The following is a 22322-nucleotide window of genomic DNA, read 5'->3' as shown; positions in this document are numbered from 1 at the left end:
AAGTTGTGAGCGGTGGGGTGGACCGTGGTGCGGGGGAATGTGTTCGGTGCTAGCCGGTCGTGGCTTCGTTGGTGGCGGACTCTCCTCTCGTCACTCTCTCGTCGATCGAGTCTACTGTTTGTTTGACATTAAGCTCAAATAAACGCCGTATGGATTACCTCTGCATTGTCTGGTACGTACACTTTATTCCTTGAGTAGGTTCCCTTTATTTATTTTATTAGTAGTAAACGTTACAGGTCGAGCTGGCGCAGGTACCCTGCCCCCTCCGCGGTAGTGCGTTGGCTACGCAATCAAGCTCACGACGTCCCTACCGGCCTTCGTGGTGGTCATGCACGGTGTCGAAAGCTTTCAATAGTTCACGCGACTATAAGGCTGACGTTTCGGTCGATCAGGGGCGGGTTCCGACGTTCTACAGGCAGAGATCAACAAGGTAGCGAGCTTGGGCTGTGGCACCCGGAATAATAAACAAACTCTTACCCGAACCAAATCACCGGTGCGAAGCCCGTTAAAATTACCGAGTCAATTCTTTTCGCGGCGGATTCAAGTGACGGATGTGAACATCAAGTTTCTCCGTAGAGTTGTCGAAAGCTAAGACTACAGCGCTAGGACTACATCGCCTTGGACGCCTCACCAGCGACAGGTGCCATCTTGTTTCGAAAGTCACTGACGTCACGTCAGCGTCGCGTTGTGATTGGTTGCCACTTTGCTGTTCGTGAAAGCGGTTGGGAGAAATCGGTCCCGAAGCGGTTGGCAAAAACGCGCTCCAACCGCTCGATCCCAGCCGCTTTGCGGTTGAGAACGCGCGGATCCGCTTCGCGAACACGGATCCGCTTCCAGTGTGAACGCGCCATTATGGCGCATTCACACTGGAAGCGGATCCGCGTTCGCGAAGCGGGCGCGAATGCGGTTCGCGAGCGACCCCGTTCAGACACACCGAGAGGCGGTTGGCGGTTTCTCGGCGGTCACGCGTGATCTTTTGAGACTTGCGTTTGGCAACCCTGTTTTACAATCCAAAATCCACTTTAATTCAAGATCCAAAGCCAAAGTTTTCCTATTTCGGCACTCGGAATATTTTTCTTCGAGATGTTCGCGCGCATCCCGAGTTCAAGGAGCGAAAAAAGAAGAATGGACCCGCCAAACTCGCCTGTGATTCCCTCGACTTCGCCCACAAGCAAAGCCCAGCTAGGCGCGCCTTGCTGACTCAGAACAGGATGCCCCCGACCTTTTCTTCGAAGTGGACCCTTCCCGCATGAATAGCTGGCCTTTTTTTCGGGATAGAGGGCCAGTTTTTACCCCTCGTTGTTGTTCGCTCTTATCATTTTCAAAGTTGTGAGCGGTGGGGTGAACCGTGGTGCGGGGGAATGTGTTCGGTGCTATAGTCGGTTACAAGTCAAGAAGGTAGGAGAAGCTCCTCCCACAAGTGTGATGCGCCCGTTTCAAATCTCTCCGCACTCGAAAGAAGAGTTCACTGGAAACGCTCCTTGTTCCGCTTCAATGGATTCCCACTTGTCTCCGATCCCACTTTTTAAGAAAGCGACCTTTGTATTCATCGGAGAGGGAACCGAGCCCCTGAAAGCAGCCTTTGTATCCATCGGAGGGGAAGCTAATCCCCGAAGGTCGTATTTGTTTCCGTCGGTGGGGGAGAACTCTAATCTCCCTCTCGTGGCTTCCACAATGCTAAGTCAAAGTCGAAAGATAAAGCAAATATGTACAGAAGGGCAAAACCCTCCTCGCGCGTTGGCCGCGACGTCAAGGAAACGGTGGGACGCTATTGGATGCGGAGGTGGCGGAGGGATATCTGATTCCCTTTGAGGGGCATTTGCCGCTACCTTCTTAACCTGTAACTGACTATAGTCGGTCGTGGCTTCGTTGGTGGCGGACTCTCCTCTCGTCACTCGCTCGTCGATCGAGTCTACTGTTTGTTTGACATTAAGCTCAAATAAACGCCGTATGGATTACCTCTGCATTGTCTGGTACGTACACTTTATTCCTTGAGTAGGTTCCCTTAATTTATTTTATTAGTAGTAAACGTTACAGGTCGAGCTAGCGGTACCCTGCACCCTCCGCGGTAGTGTTTTGGCTACGCAATCAAGCTCACGACGTCTCTGTCGGCCTTCGTGGTGGTCATGCACGGTGGCGAAAGCTTTCAATAGTTCACGCGACTATCCTAGTTGGTAGAAATGCTGACGATTCGGTCGATCAGGGGCGGGCTCCGCCGTTCTACAGGCAGAGATTAACAAGGCAGCAAGCTTGGGCTGTGGCACCCGGAATAATCAACAAACTCCTTCCCGAACCAAATCACCGGTGCGAAGCCCGTTAAAATTACCGAGTCAATTCTTATCGCGGCGGATTCAAGTGACGGACGTCAACATCAAGTTTCTCCGTTGATTTGTCGAAAGCTAAGGCTACAGCGCTAGGACTACAGCGCCTTCGACGCCTCACCAGCGACACGTGCCATCTTGTTTGGAAAGTCACTGACGTCACGTCAGCGTCGCGTTGTGATTGGTTGCCGCTTTCCGGTTCGTCAAAGCGGTTGGGAGAAATCGGTCCCGAAGCGGTTGGGCAAAAACGCGCTCCAACCGCTCGATCCTAGCCGCTTTGCGGTTGAGAACGCGCGGATCCGCTTCGCGAACGCGGATCCGCTTCCAGCGTGTACGCGCCATCAGACAAACCCAGAGGCGCGGTTGGCGGTGTGCGAGAGGCGGTTGGCGGTTTCTCGGCTATCACGCGTGATCTTTTGAGAGTTGCGTTTGGCAACTCTGTTTTAAAATCCAAAATCCACTTTAATTCAAGATCCAAAGCCAAAATTGTGCCATTTTGGCCCTTTGAAGATTTTTTTCCGGGATGTTCGCACGCACGCATCACGAGTTCAGCAGCGAAAGAAGATACATGGACCCGCAAAATTCGCCTGTGCTTCCCTCGACGTCGCCCACAAACAAAGCCCAGCTAGGCGCGCCTTGCTGACTCAGAACAAGATGCCCCCGACTTTTCTTTGAAGTGGACCCTTCCCACATGAATAGCTGACCAGGTTTTCGGGATAGAGGGCCAGTGCCCTCCCTCGCTGTTCGCTCTTATCATTCTCGAAGTTGCGAACGGTGCGGTGGGCCGGGGTGCGGGGGAATGTGTTCGGTGCTAGCCGGTCGTTACTTCGTTGGTGGCGGACTCTCCTCACGTCACTCTCACGTTGATCGAGTCTTCTGTTTGTTTGACATTAAGCTCGAACAAACGCCGTATGGATTACGTCTGCATCTCCTGGTACGCACACTTTATTTCTTGAGTGTGTTCCCTTTATTTCTTTTGTTAGTAGTACTCGTCACGGGTCAAGCTAGCGAAGGTACCCTGCTCGCTCCGCGGAACTGCGTTGGCTACGCAATCAGGCTCACGACATCTCTATCGTCCTTCGTGTTGGTCATGCACCATGCTGTCGAAAGATTTCAATAGTTCACGCGAATATCTTAGTGGGTACAAAAGCTGACATTTCGGTCGATCAGGGGCGAATTCCGACGTTCTACGGACAGAGACTAGCAAGGCAGCGAGCTTCAGGCTGTGGCATCCGTAATAATAAACAAACTCTTACCCGAATTAAATCACCGGTGCGAAGCCCGCTAAGGTTACGAGTCAATTCTTTTCCCGGCGGTTTCAAGTGACGGATGTGAACATCAGGCTTCTCCGTTGATTCGTCTGCTCCAACGCTAGGACTACAGCACCTTAGACGCCTCACCAGCGACAAGTACCATCTTGTTTTGAAAGTCACTGACGTCAAGTCAGCGTCGCGTTGCGATTGGTTGCCGCTTTGCGATTCGTGAAAGCGCTTGGGAGAAATCGGTCCCGAAGCGGTTGGCAAAAACGCGCTCCAACCGCTCGATCTCAGTCGCTTTGCGGTTGAGAACGCACGGATCCGCTTCGCGTTTGCGGATCCGCTTCCAATGTGAACGCGCCATTAGCGCGTCAGTCGCTGCGGTCGACCGAGGCAGCTCCGGCGCTGTGTGGCGAGTCCGGACAGGTGCAGCGAGATAGGATCAGCAAAACAATATTTACCAGTGTCGTCGAAGAAAATGCGGTGTTTGTCGCTCTAGCGGAATACGGCTCTAACAAAACAGTTTTGCGAGTAAAGAGATTGCTTGGATGTTTTGTTGATTATAAACTTGCAGATCTCAACATCATGCACCTTTGATCAGATAGTCCACCCACTCGGCTCAACCTTATACCTGGAACGAGAAACAAATATGGCATATACTAGCCTCGTGGGTAGGGAAGCCAAATAAAAAAGTACACCCACCGGCAATATGAAGGTGAACACCTTACCTGGTTCCTTGCCTGTTTTACGGATCCCTAAAGCTATATTAATTCTTAACGTACGTCTCAAGTGGTACGTGGTCAAGGGTCTGAATTTTGCGTTCTAGCCCTCTTCTGGAACAAAGCTTGTTCCAAAACTTGCAGAAGCGTCAAAAAGAAGAGGAGGGCTGTTCACCTTCATATCGCTCACGGGTGTGCGAACACTAAAGATAGCTTTGATTGTTCCGGCTGTAGCGCCCTTCGCCCATCCGCAGCGTAAGCCCGCGCGAAGCTACAAAAATAGGCTGAGTACTATAGCATTTAGTAAAAATTTGCACATAGTAACAGGCTGAAGCTGAACAAGTTGGTTCATGGCTTGGGTTTAGCTGGTAATATCAAAAGTATAGAGTAACTTCTAGCCATTTAAGTCAAACTGACAGGATCGTGCACAAAACAAAGTGAAGTTACCTGTTGACCTGCACCGATTGCCATAAGCACCACGGTGAGATCTGTGTTTGTTTGGAATTCACTCCGACTAGGGTCTAACAAGAAAACAATGATGCACATCATCAGTTCTGGGCTTGATTGTAAAAAATAGGGTTGAGGTTCAAAGCGAACATTCAAAATAGTTTGACGCACATCGTGTTTTCGTCGACATTTATTTCATTTTCACCTCAGGATGTGCTGAAGATTGGATACAGCAGAGGCAGCCATGCTGGAACCGAATCACCGTAAATATGCAAAAAGGAAAAAGAAAGCAATGATACATTCGCTCCAGCAGAATACGAAACATAAAATACATACCTTCAAACATTGAGAGTACCATGATGCCAAAGAGTAGAGGTGGTACCATTTAGTTGCAAGAGATCATGCCCTTACAACACAGTAAATGGCAAGATTCTAAAATGCGGCGTGTCAAATCGAATAAGGTGATGAAGATGAAGGCAACCTTACCTTGGACGCTATCAACAAACGAAGCAGCTGTTGAATGGAGAGAACACACATATGCAAGGACTGTTTCGTTCCCATGCCTGTTCAAATCAAATAACAGATGAAAGAGGGGCGCAGAAGGCTAAGTGGAGAAGTGCTCCGCAACTAAACCTTCTGCGTTTTCAATTCCTCTTCGGCTTTCTTTTCAATTGCAAAGGGAATATTGTCTTGGTCCCTGATGGGCATGCTGCGGCTTGGGGGGGGGGGGGGGGGGGGGGTCAACCAATTCAGGAAGCAGACAAGAATGATATAACTTAGAGAGTTCAGGAAGCATCTTGCTTTCCCAAGACTTCATGATCTCTACTGACTTTCTCAGTGTGGATGTCGCTTCCTGTCTACACGACAAAGAGGCAGAACTCGCGCCGCGCAATCTGGAGCTGCCCCTGAACTTGTAGCAGTGATGGTGAGTTCTCCTGAGACTCACACCCCATCGTTTTCACTTAGGAATTTTATCCACTTCTGTGAGACTCCATCTTTCATGGTGAGGCCCCTAGCTGTAAAACATGACTTAACTTCAGCCAATGTATCATCCTGCAAAAGCCCATCAGGGCTTGCTTCCTGCCCTACTGCATTGCCGGAGAATTGAATTCTTTGAAGAAAAGACGTTCAAGCGTCCCTGCACAACTTGTCCTTAACCTCATCCTACAAACAGACCCGAAAGATGAAGCAGTTAGCCGGTTTTTTTTTTCCACCCTTCCACCTTGGGCATGGTGTCTGTCCACGAGATGCTTGTCCACGAGTTGCCTGTTCCACTTCCGACCTACCGTCCTCTGAGAGATGAAGTAACCCATGAAATGCCTGGCAACTCTGCTGGAATCGTTATGGTTCCATGTCTGGCTGCTGTGCTTGCGGACCGTAGTCTGCGTCAGGCTCAGTACGTCCGCAGGTTGATGCCATGTACAGAGAGCGTCTTGCACAGGTCTCTGGCACTAGTCTCTGCCTTTTTCTCGTAACTTGTCGCGATGCCAGTGCCATTTGATACACTTTTGTGTATTTTCCTGGACTGCTTCCGAATACAGATTTGTGAACAGCACGCACCCTAAGAAACGCCTGCGCTTCTACTTACCCGCAAAACTCTCAAAGAGACAGTCATTGCGATTTAGAAAATCAACTCAGCGAATGATGAGGCGGAACATCTGTCGTACCTCCTTCCCTTCGAAAGTTCTCTGCCTTTTCATGTGGCCCCGAGCGGGACCGATTGGAGCGCTGCGATCGCTCGACGGTGACGTAGGATAGGGGATCACGTGATAAGGACGGTTATTCTGCCTTGCTTTGGTCGGGGTATTGGGGAACCGTTCGGTCGTTATTTTCGTGTTTTTTTCTGTGTTTGGAGCCCGATTAGTTCACGCGTGGATCGGCTTCGGCAGCCGTCGTGCTGAGGAAGCAATGGTGAAGTACTGTTCGGTGCCGCAATGCCGCAGTTACGCGACCGACGCGAACATCAGCTTTCACATCTACCCCAAGGAGAAGCAGCTGCGCACGGAGTGGCTTGTGAAGTTGACAATGGGCAAATTAAACTCCAAGAGCTCGACAGTGTGCAGTAAGCACTTTAGAGATGAAGACTTCGTGTATGCGGTTGGAGCGAAGATGTTTGGTAAGTGTTCTCCAGTTATCTCAGTGAACCTCCACAAAAAGGGGGGGATTTTGTTGGTACCCGTCAGAGATCGACGCTCTTGCATTTTGCACGTAAGCTGCAAACACGAAAAGTTTTCGCAGAGAGTGACATCACGCATGCATGTATCTAAGTGCTTAACACTCGTTAGTTTTCCTGGGCCACGACGCCCCAAAGTCACGCGAGCGAACTGAGCAAAGCTGGCGATCAGACGGCCGAGATCGACGCATGCTCACGCTCCGTCGTGATTGATTTTCTTCCTTTTTTTCTCGTCAGGCTGGAAAAAAAGGACACTCGCCCCAGGAACCGTGCCGTCCCAGAATCTGCCTTTACGGCCACTGAACAAGCCCCCGAAGCTGCGACAGCCCCTGAAGCCGCGGGCAGGTGTGAACACATGCAAGCCTCGCCGTGAGTGCTCTCGTTTGTAGGGAACATTCGTGGTATCAGTGGATGCTGTGTGATAAATAACCAGATTCTAAATATTTGGCTCCTGCATACCTGTTTACTTTTTTTGTTTGCAGTCATCAGAAGATAAAACATGGTCGTGTCTATTTCAGTTCCAGTGCTGAGCTGTAATTTTAGGTTTTTTTTTTTTTTTTTTTTTTTTTTTACTTGGATTTAACAGCCAAGGATGACCTGCCAGCAGCAGTTACATTGGCAGGGCTGAACTCTGAAGAAGCCAGCACCAGTGAGGGTTTGATTGAGCAGGAACTACCCAACCAGGCTGCCGATGCTGCAGATCCCATTGGTGAGGAGAAAGCAAACATTGCATGCCCAGTGTGAGTCATGTCAGCCTAATTCTAGTTGATACCAGAGTTGTTTTTTAATGTTTCAGGTCTTCAGGCTGAACTTCACACCTTGAAGAAAGATGTCGGAAGTCAAGTGGACACACTACAGCTTGAGAAAGATCAAGTGCTCGGGATAGCACGGGTTAAGAATGAACCGGCCCTCGTATCACTGACCTGCATACCCTGTTTTCAGCTATTCTATAACATCTGCGACCTGTATGGGGAATCTCGCTTATTGAGCCAGAGGAAGGATTTCAGCATCAGTAACGAGGACGCAGTACTGCTAACAATGATGAAGCTGTACCACAATCTGACGTTTTCCCTTCTTGGGGTACTGTTTGGGGTCCATAGGACGACAGTTTCCAACATATTTAGAGCGTCGGTACCGGTCCTAGCAGCAGTGCTCAGGCACGCCGTTTTCTGGCCTGAAAAGGAGGCTGTGCTCCAGTCCCTGACCAAGTACTTTAACAAGTACAGGGACTGTCGCATGGTGCTCGACTGTACAGAGATTCCTCTGCAAAAGCCGAAAAACCTGGAGTCTCAACTACTTACCTACAGTCACTACAAGGGAACCCACACTGCAAAGGTGCTTGTGTGCGAGACGCCAGGTGGCTTAATTAGCTATGTGAGTCCGGCATACTGCGGCAGATCCTCCGACACGCATATCACAAAGGAGAGTGGGCTTCTAGAGAAATGCCTGCCCTTCATCGACAGCGTAATGGTCGACAAAGGGTTCTTAATTGACGAGCTGTGTTGCGAACACAAGGTAAAGTTGGTTCGTCCACCATTTCTCCGTAAAAACACACAGCTGAGAAAATCTGACTCCGCAAACAACCAAAGCATCGCAGCCGCACGCGTTCATGTCGAGCGTGCAATTCAGCGAATGAAGTTGTTTCGAATTCTTCGGGACAATTTCAGCGCAGGCCTCCTTCCGCAAATCGATGACGTTGTCGTCATCATTGCAGGTCTCGTGAACCTCTCAAAGCCCTTGTTCAGCAACGACAAATTTTTAACAGGTTAATACATTGCTGAACAGGACACGATAGCGTTTTCTTTTAGCTGCCTGTTTAAACGTTGCCGTTAATCTGTAGATCACTTAATGGGCAGTTCAACCATGGCATCCCACTGTCATTTGTGAAGAATGAGTTCTCTTTAGCAGGGTAGGAAGAAAAAAGTATTGTTCGGTCACAGACTGTCACTAGCCAAGAATTTCCTTGTTAACTTCGTTCAAGGTACTCTTCCCCTGCGCCACATTGGAGAAAGGTTGTCAAAGCACAAAAATGAGTCAATATTTCTAGCTCGTGCATTTAGACACACAAGCCATTCAACAGCCTTGTAAGATAAGTTTCTATGCCAATTTAATTTTGCAAATTTGATGTCATGCATACTGTAATAAATGAATGTATTAGCACTTGCTTGTTGCCATCCTTTTGTTTATTTGCTGGCTTCAAATGCATATCTAATGTTACCACACTGGCCCTTTTTGGGGCCCACTACCACGAGTATGAACATGCCAGATTCTTCAGCGTGTCAAAAATGTACTTGTCGTACAGGGTGTGCACTGCAGCCGAACATTTAAGGAAATGTGCAGCATCAAATGGCACGGTAAGTGCCCTCCAGTCCTCTGGACTCTTGTAGACGAAAACGTCACACACTGGAATATTTGTTATCCCCATCTGGACCTGAACCTATGTGTAGAACAGGGGCGTCGGCTTGTCCTTTGAGAAAGCTTTCTTCACCGTGTTGAGGCACTTGATTTCTAAAATACGCTTTTCACCCTTGCAGCATGCGCAGGTGAAAGTAACGAGCCCATCCACGCTACAGCCCATCACAGGAAACTCGTTCCAAATCAATAGGCCCCTGTCTTCCACAGTGCATGTGTGGCCCCTCGACTTCACAACCGAGACATACTTGTCTCGCGCAGTGCCTTCCATGCTCATCCCGCGCTGCATTGCTGCAGACTGGTATGTGCTCGTGCGGAGGACCGCCTTCAACAAAGGCCCCATGTTGTGCGGCATTTGCTCTATCTCGCACTTCGCTGCCCTTGTTTTGAAGGAATGGCAGACTGTACTTGTTGCCATCCCTATCCTCTGGCGCAACCAGTCCTCAGATAGCGACTGTTCCCTCGTCCTCTCCTCGATTACCGCACAGACGTCTGCAGAGAAGGTGGCCCTTATCTCCTCCACAAAAGCATCGAAGCTGGGAGCAGCAGTTGTGGCAATCAGCCGCGTAAGTGTGGGCAGTCCGAGGACAGGGGGCTCCTCAGCTGCGGTGGGGGCGGTTGATATCTCTGCAAACATGCAAATAAACAGGGAATATTGACACGTTACACACTATAAAGGTGATAGGAAAGAAATTGGTTGTTGAAATGCAAAAATGAAATGCTAGGGAACAGTTTTATGTACAAAACACAGGAGGACTAATTATGACCAGTCTCATTGCTGCCATAGAGAATACGTTGAATAAGCCTGGTACTAATATGCGAGCATACGAGGGCCATTAAAAAAGTATCAGACCTAAATTTGTTCTGCATAAACAAATGAAGTGCAGACAGCATCTTCTGGTTAGAGAAGTGGAGGGAACATTAATGTGTATGTGTGAATTTTATCAGGCCCGATGAAAATGTGAGTTGTTTTCAGTCAGCCTCCGAGTGAGGAATTGTAGTCACTGCTCGTCGTTTTTTTCCGTAACTCGAATAGGGGTTCCTTTCAGCGGCATTTTCATCGTAGGGAAGAGCCAGAAATCACATGGAGTTATGTTGAGACAGTAGGAAGCCTGTTTTGGCCAAAAAAACTCAGACGCAAGGAATGAGCTGGTGCATTGTCATGATGCAGCTCCATCGTGAGAAACTTCGGCACGATTGCACGAAGTTGGTTAATCACCAGATTATTTCGGCTTGTTGAAGGCCTTCCTGAAAGCGCGTCTCTCTCCACTGACATGCAGTCATCTTTGATCTGGTTGTACCAAACCTTAATGTTTTTTTAATGCCCATGGCATCGTCCTCGAACTCCTGCTGAATATTTCGAATTGTTTCCACTTGAGTGTGAGCAAGCTTGAATCAAAATTTGATGCAATACCTCTCACTCAAACTATTTTGTCATGTTGCAAAAAAACAAACAAAAAAAAACATTAACGACGAGCACTAACTACACGTCATCACTCCGAGGCTAACTGCCTGCGACTCACATTTTTTGGGGGTCTGATAAAATTCTTGCATGCACATTAACGTTCCCTCTGCCTCCCCACCAGATAAAGCTATCCGCGCTTCATTTGTTTCCACGGTACTAATTCAGGTAGGATACTTCTTAAACAGACCTTGTACACCAATTAAGCATATAGTGGCATACTTAATTGGTGATGGTGCTGCAGGCGCACTTTCAGTTTAGAGTTGTGGGCCAGGAAAGTCACCTGCACCTGGCAATCTGGTTTTTTGTAGAAATCTGCCTATGGCAGGATGACAGTGCACATTGCTCAACTAGACTTAAGCCTCAGCCACTTTAAACATATTGTACTAAGGAACATTTCTGGTTGCTTTTCTGGTTCGCTTGACATTTTTTTCTTTCCTTTGCAGTCAACTGTTACGACATATTGGATATTAGTGCTTCCACTCAAATCTAATATATATATGGCGCAATCGCCATGCCTTCACAACCTAGTACCTGTACGTTTTATTATCAGCTCTGTAACTTTTGTGAGTCAGGCATGCACAATTCAGAATGTAAACATATTAAGGTTGGAGTCCCCATCCATTGAGCGTACTGCTCACAGCTGTGTCAATTTATCACAGCCACCGATCTAAGTGGTGTACATTTATCTAGGGTTTCAATGTACACAAAAATTCTACACAGATAAATATACACAAGAGTGTACATTTATCTTGGGTTTTTTTCTGCTGTGATCCAAACATCCTGCATGGTCTGTACTGAGCACAGCTTCTATCCCGTGTGAGGCATGCCACCACTGATGTTCGTCGGATACTGAGAGAATCGATTCATAAAGTCTCTTAAGAATGACCAACAAACAGCCAAAACCAACTGTAGCAAAGACAATAGGAAAGAGAAAGAGGAAATGCAGTTCATGAACCAACCAAGAGGACGGATTTCTTCGGTGTGCCGCAGGGCAGCTGACCTATAAGTCAGTCCCTCCAGTAGTCGTCCCAGGATATCGCCTTTAGGAAGCAGGACCGGATCCCCTTCAACCTGAAAATATAAAGCAAAATTTCGCCAAAATTAAGCAAACGTAAAACAATGGATTGCAAGCGTCCCGGCTAGTGCCTCTTTCATGCAACCATGTTCGCATGCATGTAAGGGCAACATTGGCAGGCTTGCAGTTGCGCGTGCTTCGTTGTGCAAGCGGAGACAATGGCTGTTTGGTCGAAACCGAAATCATGTCACTCCGCTCTGTCGCCTACTGGATCCCAAAATTGTATGCAAAATGCAACTGCCTAGCATACAACAAAAAAGTGAAAGCCGTTTACAACTTCCTGTAACGCCGAATTGGAGCGCAGCTCTTGAGGAGGAGGAGTGGAGGGTATATTCCTCCTCCTCCCTCGTGATCATGCCTGCTAGTCCTCCTCCCCTCCTGCTCCCCCTCCCTCTCCTTTACCACCTTTACCGGGCGGGGGAGGAGGGGGGAGGAGGAGGAGCGGAGGGGAGGAGGAGGAGGGGGAGGGGCGACGCCGACGCCAACGCCGACGCCGACGCCGCACAGGCTGGAAACGGGTCATGTGACCCCCTCCCCCCGAGGTCACATGACCCGCCCGGACCATACTACACAATGAGGGGAGGAGGAGGAGAAGGAGGGGGAGGAGGAGGAGGGGAGGAGGGGAGGAGGAGGAGGGGGAGGAGGAGGAGAGGGAGGGGCGCGGTTACGCCGACGGCGACGCCAACGGCGACGCCGACGCCGCTCAGGCTGGAAACGGGCCCCTAAGAGCAGCGCTCTAAAAAAAAAAAAAAAAAAAAAAAAAAAACAGTCCAGCGGTGTGCGCTTGCCAGGCCGGCAGGCGAGGTACAAGCTAAACACTTAGAAAAAAAGAACCTGAGTGCATCGATATATGGCATCGCGAGCCAGGGTCAAAAAGTTTTTGGAGCGCTTTGTCCAACGACTGAACTCGTGGCAAACAAGCACACTCTGCGGGTTCAGCTTGCAGACATTGCCTCCTTTGCTCACTTCTCGTCACTAACTCTCTTTCGCGGCAGATTTTTTACGTATCGGGGTCCCTCTCGAAAAAGAAAGCCCACCGAGAGAAACCTATGTAATCGACAAGCAGTTTTTGAAAAGGGGGATTTTGGTAGTGCCATATGATTTAAACGAGAGCACGAATGTTGATGAACACGCAGCAGTAACTATGTTTCAGTTTAGAAAGCGCCATATTTGTAGCGACGTGGGGACGGCAACCCGTTACACTGCACGACCACGGTGACTGTGGTTGTGCTAGTGCTTCAGCTCACAAAGCAACTCTTGCCGCGCAAAAAAAAAAAAATTGGTTTTGTTCCACAGCATGACGGCATGGCCGGCACACTAACGTCAGAGCATCCGCACACGCCCGTGTGTATCGTTGAAAAAAATTGAAAAAGGCGCGAGACGAGACCACCAGACAAGAGCCCCGAGATGACATGAGAGCGCAAAACCTGAGACGGCGGGAAAAGCCATGCAAGGGGTGGGGGTGATCGGACGGATGATTGATGCGGGGTACTTAGTGTTGGGCGGTTTCTTGCGCCACCTAAGTCACGCATGCTCAATTACGGTTCTCAGTTTAGTTTCGTTTTTGAAAGGCGACCGAAACTGGTGCTTTGGCACAGGCTTGGTGCAGACTACCCATATTTTGGCAAATGTAGCAGGACGTAGCAGGGTTAGCCCCTTGGCACAGTTTCGCACAACTGGCCCAGCATACACATCACTGTCTTCATTTGATTTGCTAACTCAGGCTGACGCAACATATGCACTACATCGTTAGTGAGAATCCCACAAGGTCATGTAAGCACACAAGAAAATGAAGGAGCATCCTGTGTGCTCTCGGCGTACCTATACCGTGACACACTGATGGTCAAGTTCCGTTAGCACAGGTCAGGGCAGAAGAAGCGTTTATATGCGGGTCTTGTACAGCCCTTTCCCGTGATTTCATTTGGCGCTGGCAGAGGGAGCTTTATGGTATGCACAAGGTCTAGTAAAAGCGCTGTGCATGAATAGAAGTTTCATAGCTCACTTTTTCAAGACCCGGGAGGTTGACGATCTTCCTCGGAGCATACTTCTCCCCGACCGCTCTCTTCTGCCCCTTCCCCCACTTTTGTGGCAAGTCTGGGGACGCCAGTACGTTGAAGTTCCTCTTGGCGTTGATATGTAGCAACATTGCCACAACGTGCTTACACTTGTAGTTCCTGCAAAATGGCAATGTTCTTAGCTTGCAATTAAACAGCATATCCAATATCAGTCATAAAATGTGAACAGTCTCACCCTCTAGCAGTACCTTTCTCATGCAACTTCAATATTATTTGAATGAGATTAAAAGTGCATGTACAAGTTGGCAGTATGCAATGCCAGTAGAGCTGAGTGTTAATAGACTTGAAAGAGTAATCTACAGAGAATAGCATGACATAAAATTTCACCGACTATTTTAACGTGAAAATCACTCGCAGCTTAGTGGTATCTAAGCAACCAGCAGCTGCATAAATGTGAGAATGGTATGTGGCTCCATTGATTTTAGTTTAAAGGTTGCTGATACGAGGGCAGCTGCACTCGTATTTGCATGTAATATTTTTCTTTTTGTAGCGCATCTGCTTACTATGTAGGGGCCGAAAGAAAACTATTCTACAACTCTAATGGACCTAGCTACAGGAATATTTGCATAATCTTTTTTGACAGAAGAAAGAAAAACAGCAATGCTGTACACAAACTGCCATTGGCCTTTGGATGATCGGATATTAGTTTATGAATTAAATGTTATCCACAAGGTTTAATACTCGTAACTAAAAAATTCCGACATTGCAGAAAAAATAAAAGACGGGTACTCAAAAAACTAAAAAAAGAAAAAAAAAAAAAAAAAGACGGACGCGCGGAGTTGAACTCGCGACAGGCGCCTCACGAAGCGCGCACCTAACCTCTGCACCACGGGAATTTTTTTTTTTTTTTCCTAAAAAACACATTTATTTACATATTATTTACAGATGATTTGATTTCCACTCGCAGGTGGTTTGCACAACAGTTGAACAGATAGACTTACAAAGCAGAACGAACTTGACCGTCACTGGCCCGAGCAAAAACAGAGGAAAGATACGTTATATGGGCATGGGCATGACGTATTTACAACACAACAGGGCGCCCCTGCGCAGCGCGCCCCTCACTCAGCTTCCCCGCACTGGTTCTCGCGAGGTAGCCGCCAAACCCCACCACGCTGAGGCCGGTGCCTACGGCGGATACCCCCGGCCTCCAGCTGTCTTTCCACGCACCGCCACTCGTCGGTCGCTGTGCTTGTCCCCCTGTCAATCAGTGATATCACCCAGTCCAGCTTGGCCACGAAGTAGTCCCAGGTTGGGCGTGCGTCTATGTGGCATTGCACCATCGCAGTGCGCGATTGCCAGATGGCGTGCAGTCCTAGTAGCACCAACACATAGGTCACCTCCGCCGTCTCCCTGCCGCCTAGAGCCAGATACTTGAGGTTAACCCACTCTACGTCGAAAGCCGTTCTTAGGTTGAAAATCGTCCTCATCTCGTCCCAGAACAGGTAGGCGTTCGAGCACTCGACGAGGACGTGTGGGATGGTCTCGGTGGCACCGCAGAGGTCGCAGTTGAGCGACCAGGGCACAAAAATCCCCCTCCGGTGCAGCCATGTTTTGACTGGAAGCACCTCCAGATGCATGCGCACAAAAAAGTCCTTGCTGGCCGCAGAGACAGGGAGACGGCGCACGAGCTTGAAAAGTCCTGCTGTGCCGTCGGGTACTGGCGGCGGCCTATACAAAGGTGATGGAAAGGTCACAGAAACTGTGTCCCAGTAGAGTTTTCTTTTGCCGACGGTCGCCAAATAGTCCCAGGAGAACCGAACAACGAGTGAAGCCCGATCGTATTTCGTAAACAAGGCGCAGCGCTTCGCCGGTTATCGCAAATTGTTCGGTTCCCGGCTCGAGCCGCGAGCTCCTCGATCGACTTCACAACACGCCGGCCGATAAATACATACAACTCAACCGAGTAATGATACACGGCATGTTCCTTTACCCTGCTTAGCAGGAGCACGATGTGTCACCGACGTTTCTTCCATTCAGTGCTATCTCCAGCTCGTGCGGGTCCGAAGTCAGTGCCGACGTCTGGAGGACGAATCCAATGAACGTGTAGCAGTCCTTATCCACCTTCTTGATACTGCAGGAGAAGACATGTCCCGCTTCAAGAACTCGTTCGCCCTCGAGCAACAGCCGGGATGTTTCGTGGGCCTTGTTCACGAACGCGTTGATGCTTCTTACAGGCAGCACAACTGAAAAGGGGTACACAGTTTTAACGGGCTGCCCGGACAAATAGAAGCTAAAAAAAAGGTTCGCTTACCTTCAACGGTAGGTCGCACATGATCCGCATCCATCGCGGTGCCCGATACAGCCGCCGAAAACGACAAATTGGCCCGTACCGTCTAGTCTAGTCTACGCCGCCGCGCTTCCCTGCAGCGACCGGTTTCCTGCTAGCCTGCAACAGGCTCACCGGCTACCCAGAAGCAGTTGTACGGTAGCCGACTTAGGAGCTTGACCGGATCGAGTACAAAAACGAAAAAATGGGTTAGAATAAACCTTAAACACTCGTACTAATAGAAAAAAGCGAAGACCGAGACACTGCACCCTACACACTGAGCGCAAAAACGGTCACGTGATCCCCTATCCTACGTCACGACGATAGGCCCGTTAGGTGGCGCCACGTCATGTTCTCGGGGCTAATACATCCGCTGTACCCAAAGCGCGTACGATACCGGATCCCACTTATTCCCTCCACTCCTAAGGTGATAGTGCGATGGAAGCTATGCGCTTGGCGGACCAATCAGCCGCCTTCCTTTCATCACCTGACCTAGTTCTCTATGCTCGAGGGAGCATGATCACATGGCAAAAGTGTGGCTGGCCCAAGGAGCGCGTAGCTTCCACAGCACTGTCAGCTTAGGGGTGAACGGGGTAGGGAAAGCAATTTTTGTCCGAGTTTTGAGCGACGGGCTATACTTCGTTTCAGCTTCCGTCCGAGCGCAGCCAAAGCTACGTGTGGCCGGAGCCAATCACACGCCGGCAATAGGTCACGTGATCCCGCCTGCACTTCTGTATCACTCCGCTGCGCCGCTGGTCGTCCGCGCCGCCCGCGCTTGCCGAGTATTTCATCCGTTACGCGGGTGTATCAACAGTATCGTCTTCTACAGGTTTAAAAAGTGTCCTTTCACGTTCTGAAATTTAGTCACAGGGGATGTCAGTACGTAGGCTTGCCGCTGGCGTCTGTGTCCGAGCTTTCCACCTGTTTGGCATTTCGGCATAGTTTCGAGATGTATGTACACACTGCAAGGTGCCCGATGACCCGGCCGTTGATGCTTCCTTGAATTGTCTGGATATACCAGGGCCCGAGGCGCAGTTCTTTCCACCAGCATCTCGGTGTTCAATGTGATCGGCAAGTAAAGGGGAGCCCAGATTTCGCCGTGTATCAGTGAATTGTAGTGGCCCGGACGCTTTTCTTGTTTACAACGCATTCGTGGTACGACGCGGCCCGGGTCTCCTGCCGAATTTCAAAGTAGACATTCATCACGACCTCTCGCACCTGACGCCCAAACATGCCTTCGCGAAAGGTCGTTTTGAAGCGACCGGTGAGGAAAGCCAGGAAAGCAGCGAAGCACACGATTCGGCCATTACGGAAACGAAATCACACAGGAAAACCGAGCGCTGGCGCCGCTGCAGCCGTGTTGCTAGCGGATTTACGTGTTTTCACCAAACCGCATGCATTTACAAAAATTAATAAAAACATAAACTTCAGAAATTTAATTCCTTTAGTTGCGAATCATTCTGAGCAGTACACATCTGGAATATTGTGGAATGTTTACGCACAAAATAGTTATTTTAAAAAAATGGTTTTGCGGACTACTTTGTGGTGCGTAGGAATGCTATTCTCGATGTTTCGAACCGGCCCTCAGCCTTTGGCTGCCCTCGGACGGAAGCTGAAACGAAGTATAGTCTTTCAAAGGGAGAATGGCGGTGTCCGGGTACACAAACGATGGTCCGAGCAAGAGGGGAGTCCGTCCTTTCCGTCTTCTTGAACTCTTTGGATTTCTGATGCGAGATTTGTGAGTTCAGGAGGAAAGCTAAGAAGAAAAAAGTTGAAAAGTCGTTTCATGACCCCTTTAAAGGGCAACTCCGGCCAAAACTCAAAATGAAATAAATTACTGGAATCGCTGTAGTGACACAAAATATGACCTCAGCCAAGAAATTACGTCCGGGGGACGCCGCATTCTCAACTAACGCCGATAATAAAAATGCAACCCTCCGCGAGCCGCTGCTCCTTAGCGGGCGGCCAGCGGATTGCCGATCGCTAAAGCAACATTGGGCCGTGACGTCAGTATCGTTCTTTTTTTTTTCTTCGGGTCCGGGTGTTGCGCGGAGTGCGCTTCTTTGAGCCGCTACCGCCGCTACTTCGGCTTGTGATTGGCGTGTTTAGCCGTTGCTTTTATATGTAGCCCGTGTAGTTTCGGTATAGCCTTTTGTTTATTTGCTTGTGAGGACTCCAAGACTCGTTTTAGCGAGCGACTCGGTACGCCCAAGGGCCAAGACTGCCCAGCTGTTCTTCGAAAGATGCCGAGTACAGCTTGTAGCGTTGTGGGCTGCTCAAACAACCCGCTGCGCAACTTGGAGCTGATTTTTCACAAGTTTCCAACGGACCGGGAATCGGAGAAATTGCGGGTGAACGCTGTTCGACGAGTGGACTTTGGACTTCGGCTTTTACGCGCGCGAGAAAAAAAAGAACGAAAAAACAGACGTGTACAGCTCAGCACACGTGTGTTCGGGCGCCGCGGCCCAACCCGGAGAGCCTCAAAGCTTTGTGCCTGGGACTGACCCGCAGCACGAAAACGAGAGGGCCCCCAATACTGTACGCCACTGACAGCGCGGCGTATAGCAACGCTGCTTCATCCACGGAGCCCTGATGACAATTTAGGGCTAGCGACGAGTACGGAAGACCGCACGCACGGCGACAGCCGCCGAGTACGGCACCGAACGAGTTCACTCGTTTTCCAGTCGCTAGCTTTTGGCTATGCAAGCGACGAGTACGGCATAGCGCACGCACGGCGGCAGCCGCCGAGTACGGCAGCAAACGAGTTCACGCGTTTTCAGTCGCTAGCTTTTGGGTATACGCACTAACTCTTGCTACATATGCTGTATAACTACCAGGTATACATAATTTAAACAAAATCAGCTTACTTCCTATCTTTAGACGGCTAGCGCAACAGAGGTAGGTGCCGCTCGGCCTGCGTACTCGTTGAACGAGAATGATCCTGACGTCACATTCACACAGGGGCTGATTTCCAGATTTGCCGGGGCCTCGAGCGGCTAGTTTCGGTATTGTTGGCCGCGCCCCAAACAAAACTTTGAGGCGTGGATATCTTTAAAACTACGCACAATAACGAGAAAAAAAAATTAACCTTGCAATGCAGGGACGCTAACTGCGCTAAAAACAATCATAATCCCAAAATCGAAAGTATGGACCGGAGTTGCCCTTCAAAGAGGTTTTTCTCCTCACGACCAGCCTCCTGGTGCTTGACCTTTCCCCCTCACCTGGCGTACGCCTTCGCCCGTATTGCACGTAATTAGTGACAAGGAGTATACACGGGTAGAAACCGAGGGCGAGGAAGAAACAAGAGCACATTCGGACGTCGGAACACCGATCTCTATTTGAAATGATCAGTAGACGCAATGCTAGTGGCCTTTTTCTCTACTTACCCTTCGGACGGGTTCGAACGCCGAACGCCGGTGTCCGGACATCGACGTTCGCGTTCGAAAGCGTTTGAAGACTGAGTAGAGGTAAAGCCAGCTAGCTCTGCGGCTAGCTGGCTTTGTTTTAACCTTTCTACGCTCGCCGCTCGTCGGTGCCTGATCCTACTACACCTTTCTGGTATGCACCGCCTTTTGCACCGCTTGGTGGCGGGCATAGGGTGACCACCTTCCTTCTAGCGAAATGCGGGACACGCAGGACAACGGGGGGGGGGGGGGGGGGGGGGGGGGGGGAGGGAGGGATCGAGGGGGTAGAGAAATTAAATGAACACGCACACCACGAACCGAAGTTCTGTCAACACATTTAATATTCTGTGCTGTTTATACACCAGCCAATTGTATTGCAGCAATACCCTCCGGGCGGCCACTCCGGCGCCACCGTCGCTTGCGCTCCCCAGCGCCGCCCGTGGTCGACCTAAGAACGACTGGTATGTTCCCATCTGAAAATGGCGGCTCGCACGTGCGATCCGACGGTGCTCTTTTGCGGCTTCAGAAGGATTGACGAGATCGCAGAATATTTCAAAGAAAAGTCACTGAAGTTAGGGGAGCAACTTTATGCGGGCCGTCACGTGTTTGGCGTGAAAGAAGAAGTCCTTCATTCCACAGCTCCCAGCGAAGTTGTAGGGAAATGCCTCGCGCAGATGAAGTCTGCTGTTTACAACGTCCGGCTTCAGGTGAGCGTGCCACCCGGTTCGGTTTCGCGTACCCCCCCTCCACTCCTCATTTGTTGTTGTTCTGATTTCTCGGTTCAACCGTGCATAACACACTTTTTTTTTTTTTTTTTTGCTACAGCAGCTTTTAGCGCACCCGAGACTCATCGTGGGCGCGAGCTGCACCTGCAAGGCTGGCGTGCGTGGGTGGTGCAAACATGGAGCAGTGTGTCTCTGTCGTCACATTGCATATCTTTGCAGTTGTGTCTCCGTCGTCACATTGCATCTCGCCTTGTACGACGAAGGGAAGATCGTGGGGATGTAAGCGGGGTGCTGAGCGATGGAGCTTTTTTTGTTTCCTACGAAGTGGCAGCTGCAAATCCTGGCCAGCCCATTCGCGGGTTCCCAGGAGTCTCCGTCTCCGCTGTACACAAAAATGCAGTGTCTAACTGTGCCAGCGAGAAACAATTCTGTATCATGGAGAGCAAACAAAAAACCGAGAAGCGACAAAAAAAAAAAAAAGAAGGTTTCCTTAGTTAGGGGAGATGAATTGCAGCGGTGCGGCGCGCAACGCGCCGCACCGCTGCAACCCATTTTCGTCGACGCTCTGCCTCGTACGGCTTTGCTGGAAAGCGGTAAAACTCTACCACTGGGAGCTTCCCAGCTGTGTTTCCGTAGCTGTTGTGGCAGTCGTAAACACAGCAATAAACAGAAGTGCGCTTTTTCGACTGCGTTGTTGCGGACGACATAACGAAAGCAGCCGGGTACGCCTGCACTTTACGCCTGGCAAGCCTAACGCGAAAGCAGTCGGGAAGGGCGGTAACCGCGGTAACATACCAATAGTTTTTATTTCGACGGACAGATGGCGCCACGGGTTTTTTCAAAACACCAGCGCCCGGAGCGTATTAAGCTGAAATAGTTTTCACTCCCAGTGATATATTGTTTTGTGCCAAATATGTTATTAAATGTGTCGGAGTTGACAGCATAAAACGCAACTGCAGCAGCACTCAATGCACCAAATGATATTAAGAAACAGTATATCTTTTTCGAGTTATTATTTCCTGCCAACGCTTACTTTTATCAACATGGTCCTACACAAATATTCAAAATTGTGTTCTTTTTCCTTTTGCCTTCTGTGACTGTCTTAAAAAAATATATCCACAGCAACCCTTACGCGTTGATACAGCGATATAAAAATAATAACAATAAACGAGTAATTTTCTCTTACAATATTTTGCCACTAAGGGGAGGGGCACAACGGAGCATGCGCGTCGGGTCTCAGGCAAGAACGACGGTCACTTCCCGCAATGTTTGGATAGAAAATGGCGTACCATTGCGATTCACACAGTTACCAGTGAACTCCACGCTTCCCCGTGCCCCGTTGTTCGCCAGCACTATGAGTTGCAGAGAGAAGTTTACGAGTGTGAAATGCGGGACATTTTGAAGATTCAGGAATTTCTCGCGGGACGCGGGACACGACCCCACAATGCGGGACAGTCCCGCGAGTCGCGGGACGGGTGGTCACCTTAGGCGGGCATGTCCATGGGTCATTTCTTGTTTCCGTACTTTATAAAGTTCGTTTGTTCCTTTTCTGGTCTAAAATACTGAACAAGAACTACTTTCATAAATAATTGAAACGATTTGTGCCACTTATATTAGAGTGCAGCTCTTAGGCGCCCGTTTCCGGCTTGAGCGGCGTCGCCGTCATTATCGCTGTAACCGCGCGGTGCATTCTGGGTAATTTTCCCGGCTAAATCTATCAGAAAAATTCCCCCGCTAGATCTAGCGGAAAAATTTCCCCGCTAAATTTAGCGGAAAAGTTTCCCCGCTAAATCTAGCGGAAACATTTCCCCGCTAAATCTAGTGGAAAAGATGCCCCCGCTAAATTTAGCGGAATATTTTCTCGCTAAATCTATCAGAAAAATTTCCCGCTAAGTTTAGCGGAAAAATTTTTCCGCTAACTTTATCGGAAAAATTTCTCCGCTAAATCGAGCGGAAATATTTCCCCACCAAATTTAGCGGGGAA

General features: G+C 49.5%; 2 protein-coding genes and 1 pseudogene across 2 annotated transcripts; 2 read left to right on the top strand and 1 right to left on the bottom strand.

Annotated features, from left to right (window-relative positions):
* The first annotated feature begins 7770 nt into the window (after positions 1–7770).
* Positions 7771–8686, top strand: LOC8033320. The gene has a single exon (XM_040216027.3). It carries the CDS (start codon positions 7955–7957, stop codon positions 8684–8686), a length of 732 nt encoding a protein of 243 aa, XP_040071961.2. The 5' UTR covers positions 7771–7954.
* Positions 8687–8939: 253 nt separating this feature from the next.
* On the bottom strand, positions 8940–16228 carry LOC120844319 (annotated as a pseudogene).
* Positions 16229–20082: 3854 nt separating this feature from the next.
* Positions 20083–20702, top strand: LOC120844254. Its single transcript, XM_040215928.3, has 2 exons — positions 20083–20320; positions 20442–20702. Exons 1-2 carry the CDS (start codon positions 20093–20095, stop codon positions 20619–20621), a joined length of 408 nt encoding a protein of 135 aa, XP_040071862.1. The 5' UTR covers positions 20083–20092; the 3' UTR covers positions 20622–20702.
* The last annotated feature ends 1620 nt before the right edge of the window (positions 20703–22322 follow it).

This window comes from Ixodes scapularis, unplaced genomic scaffold (genome assembly GCF_016920785.2).
Source record: "Ixodes scapularis isolate PalLabHiFi unplaced genomic scaffold, ASM1692078v2 PGA_scaffold2__306_contigs__length_199485367, whole genome shotgun sequence".
Classification (NCBI taxonomy): Eukaryota; Metazoa; Arthropoda; class Arachnida; order Ixodida; family Ixodidae; genus Ixodes; species Ixodes scapularis.
This window is presented reverse-complemented; position numbering and strand designations above follow the sequence as displayed.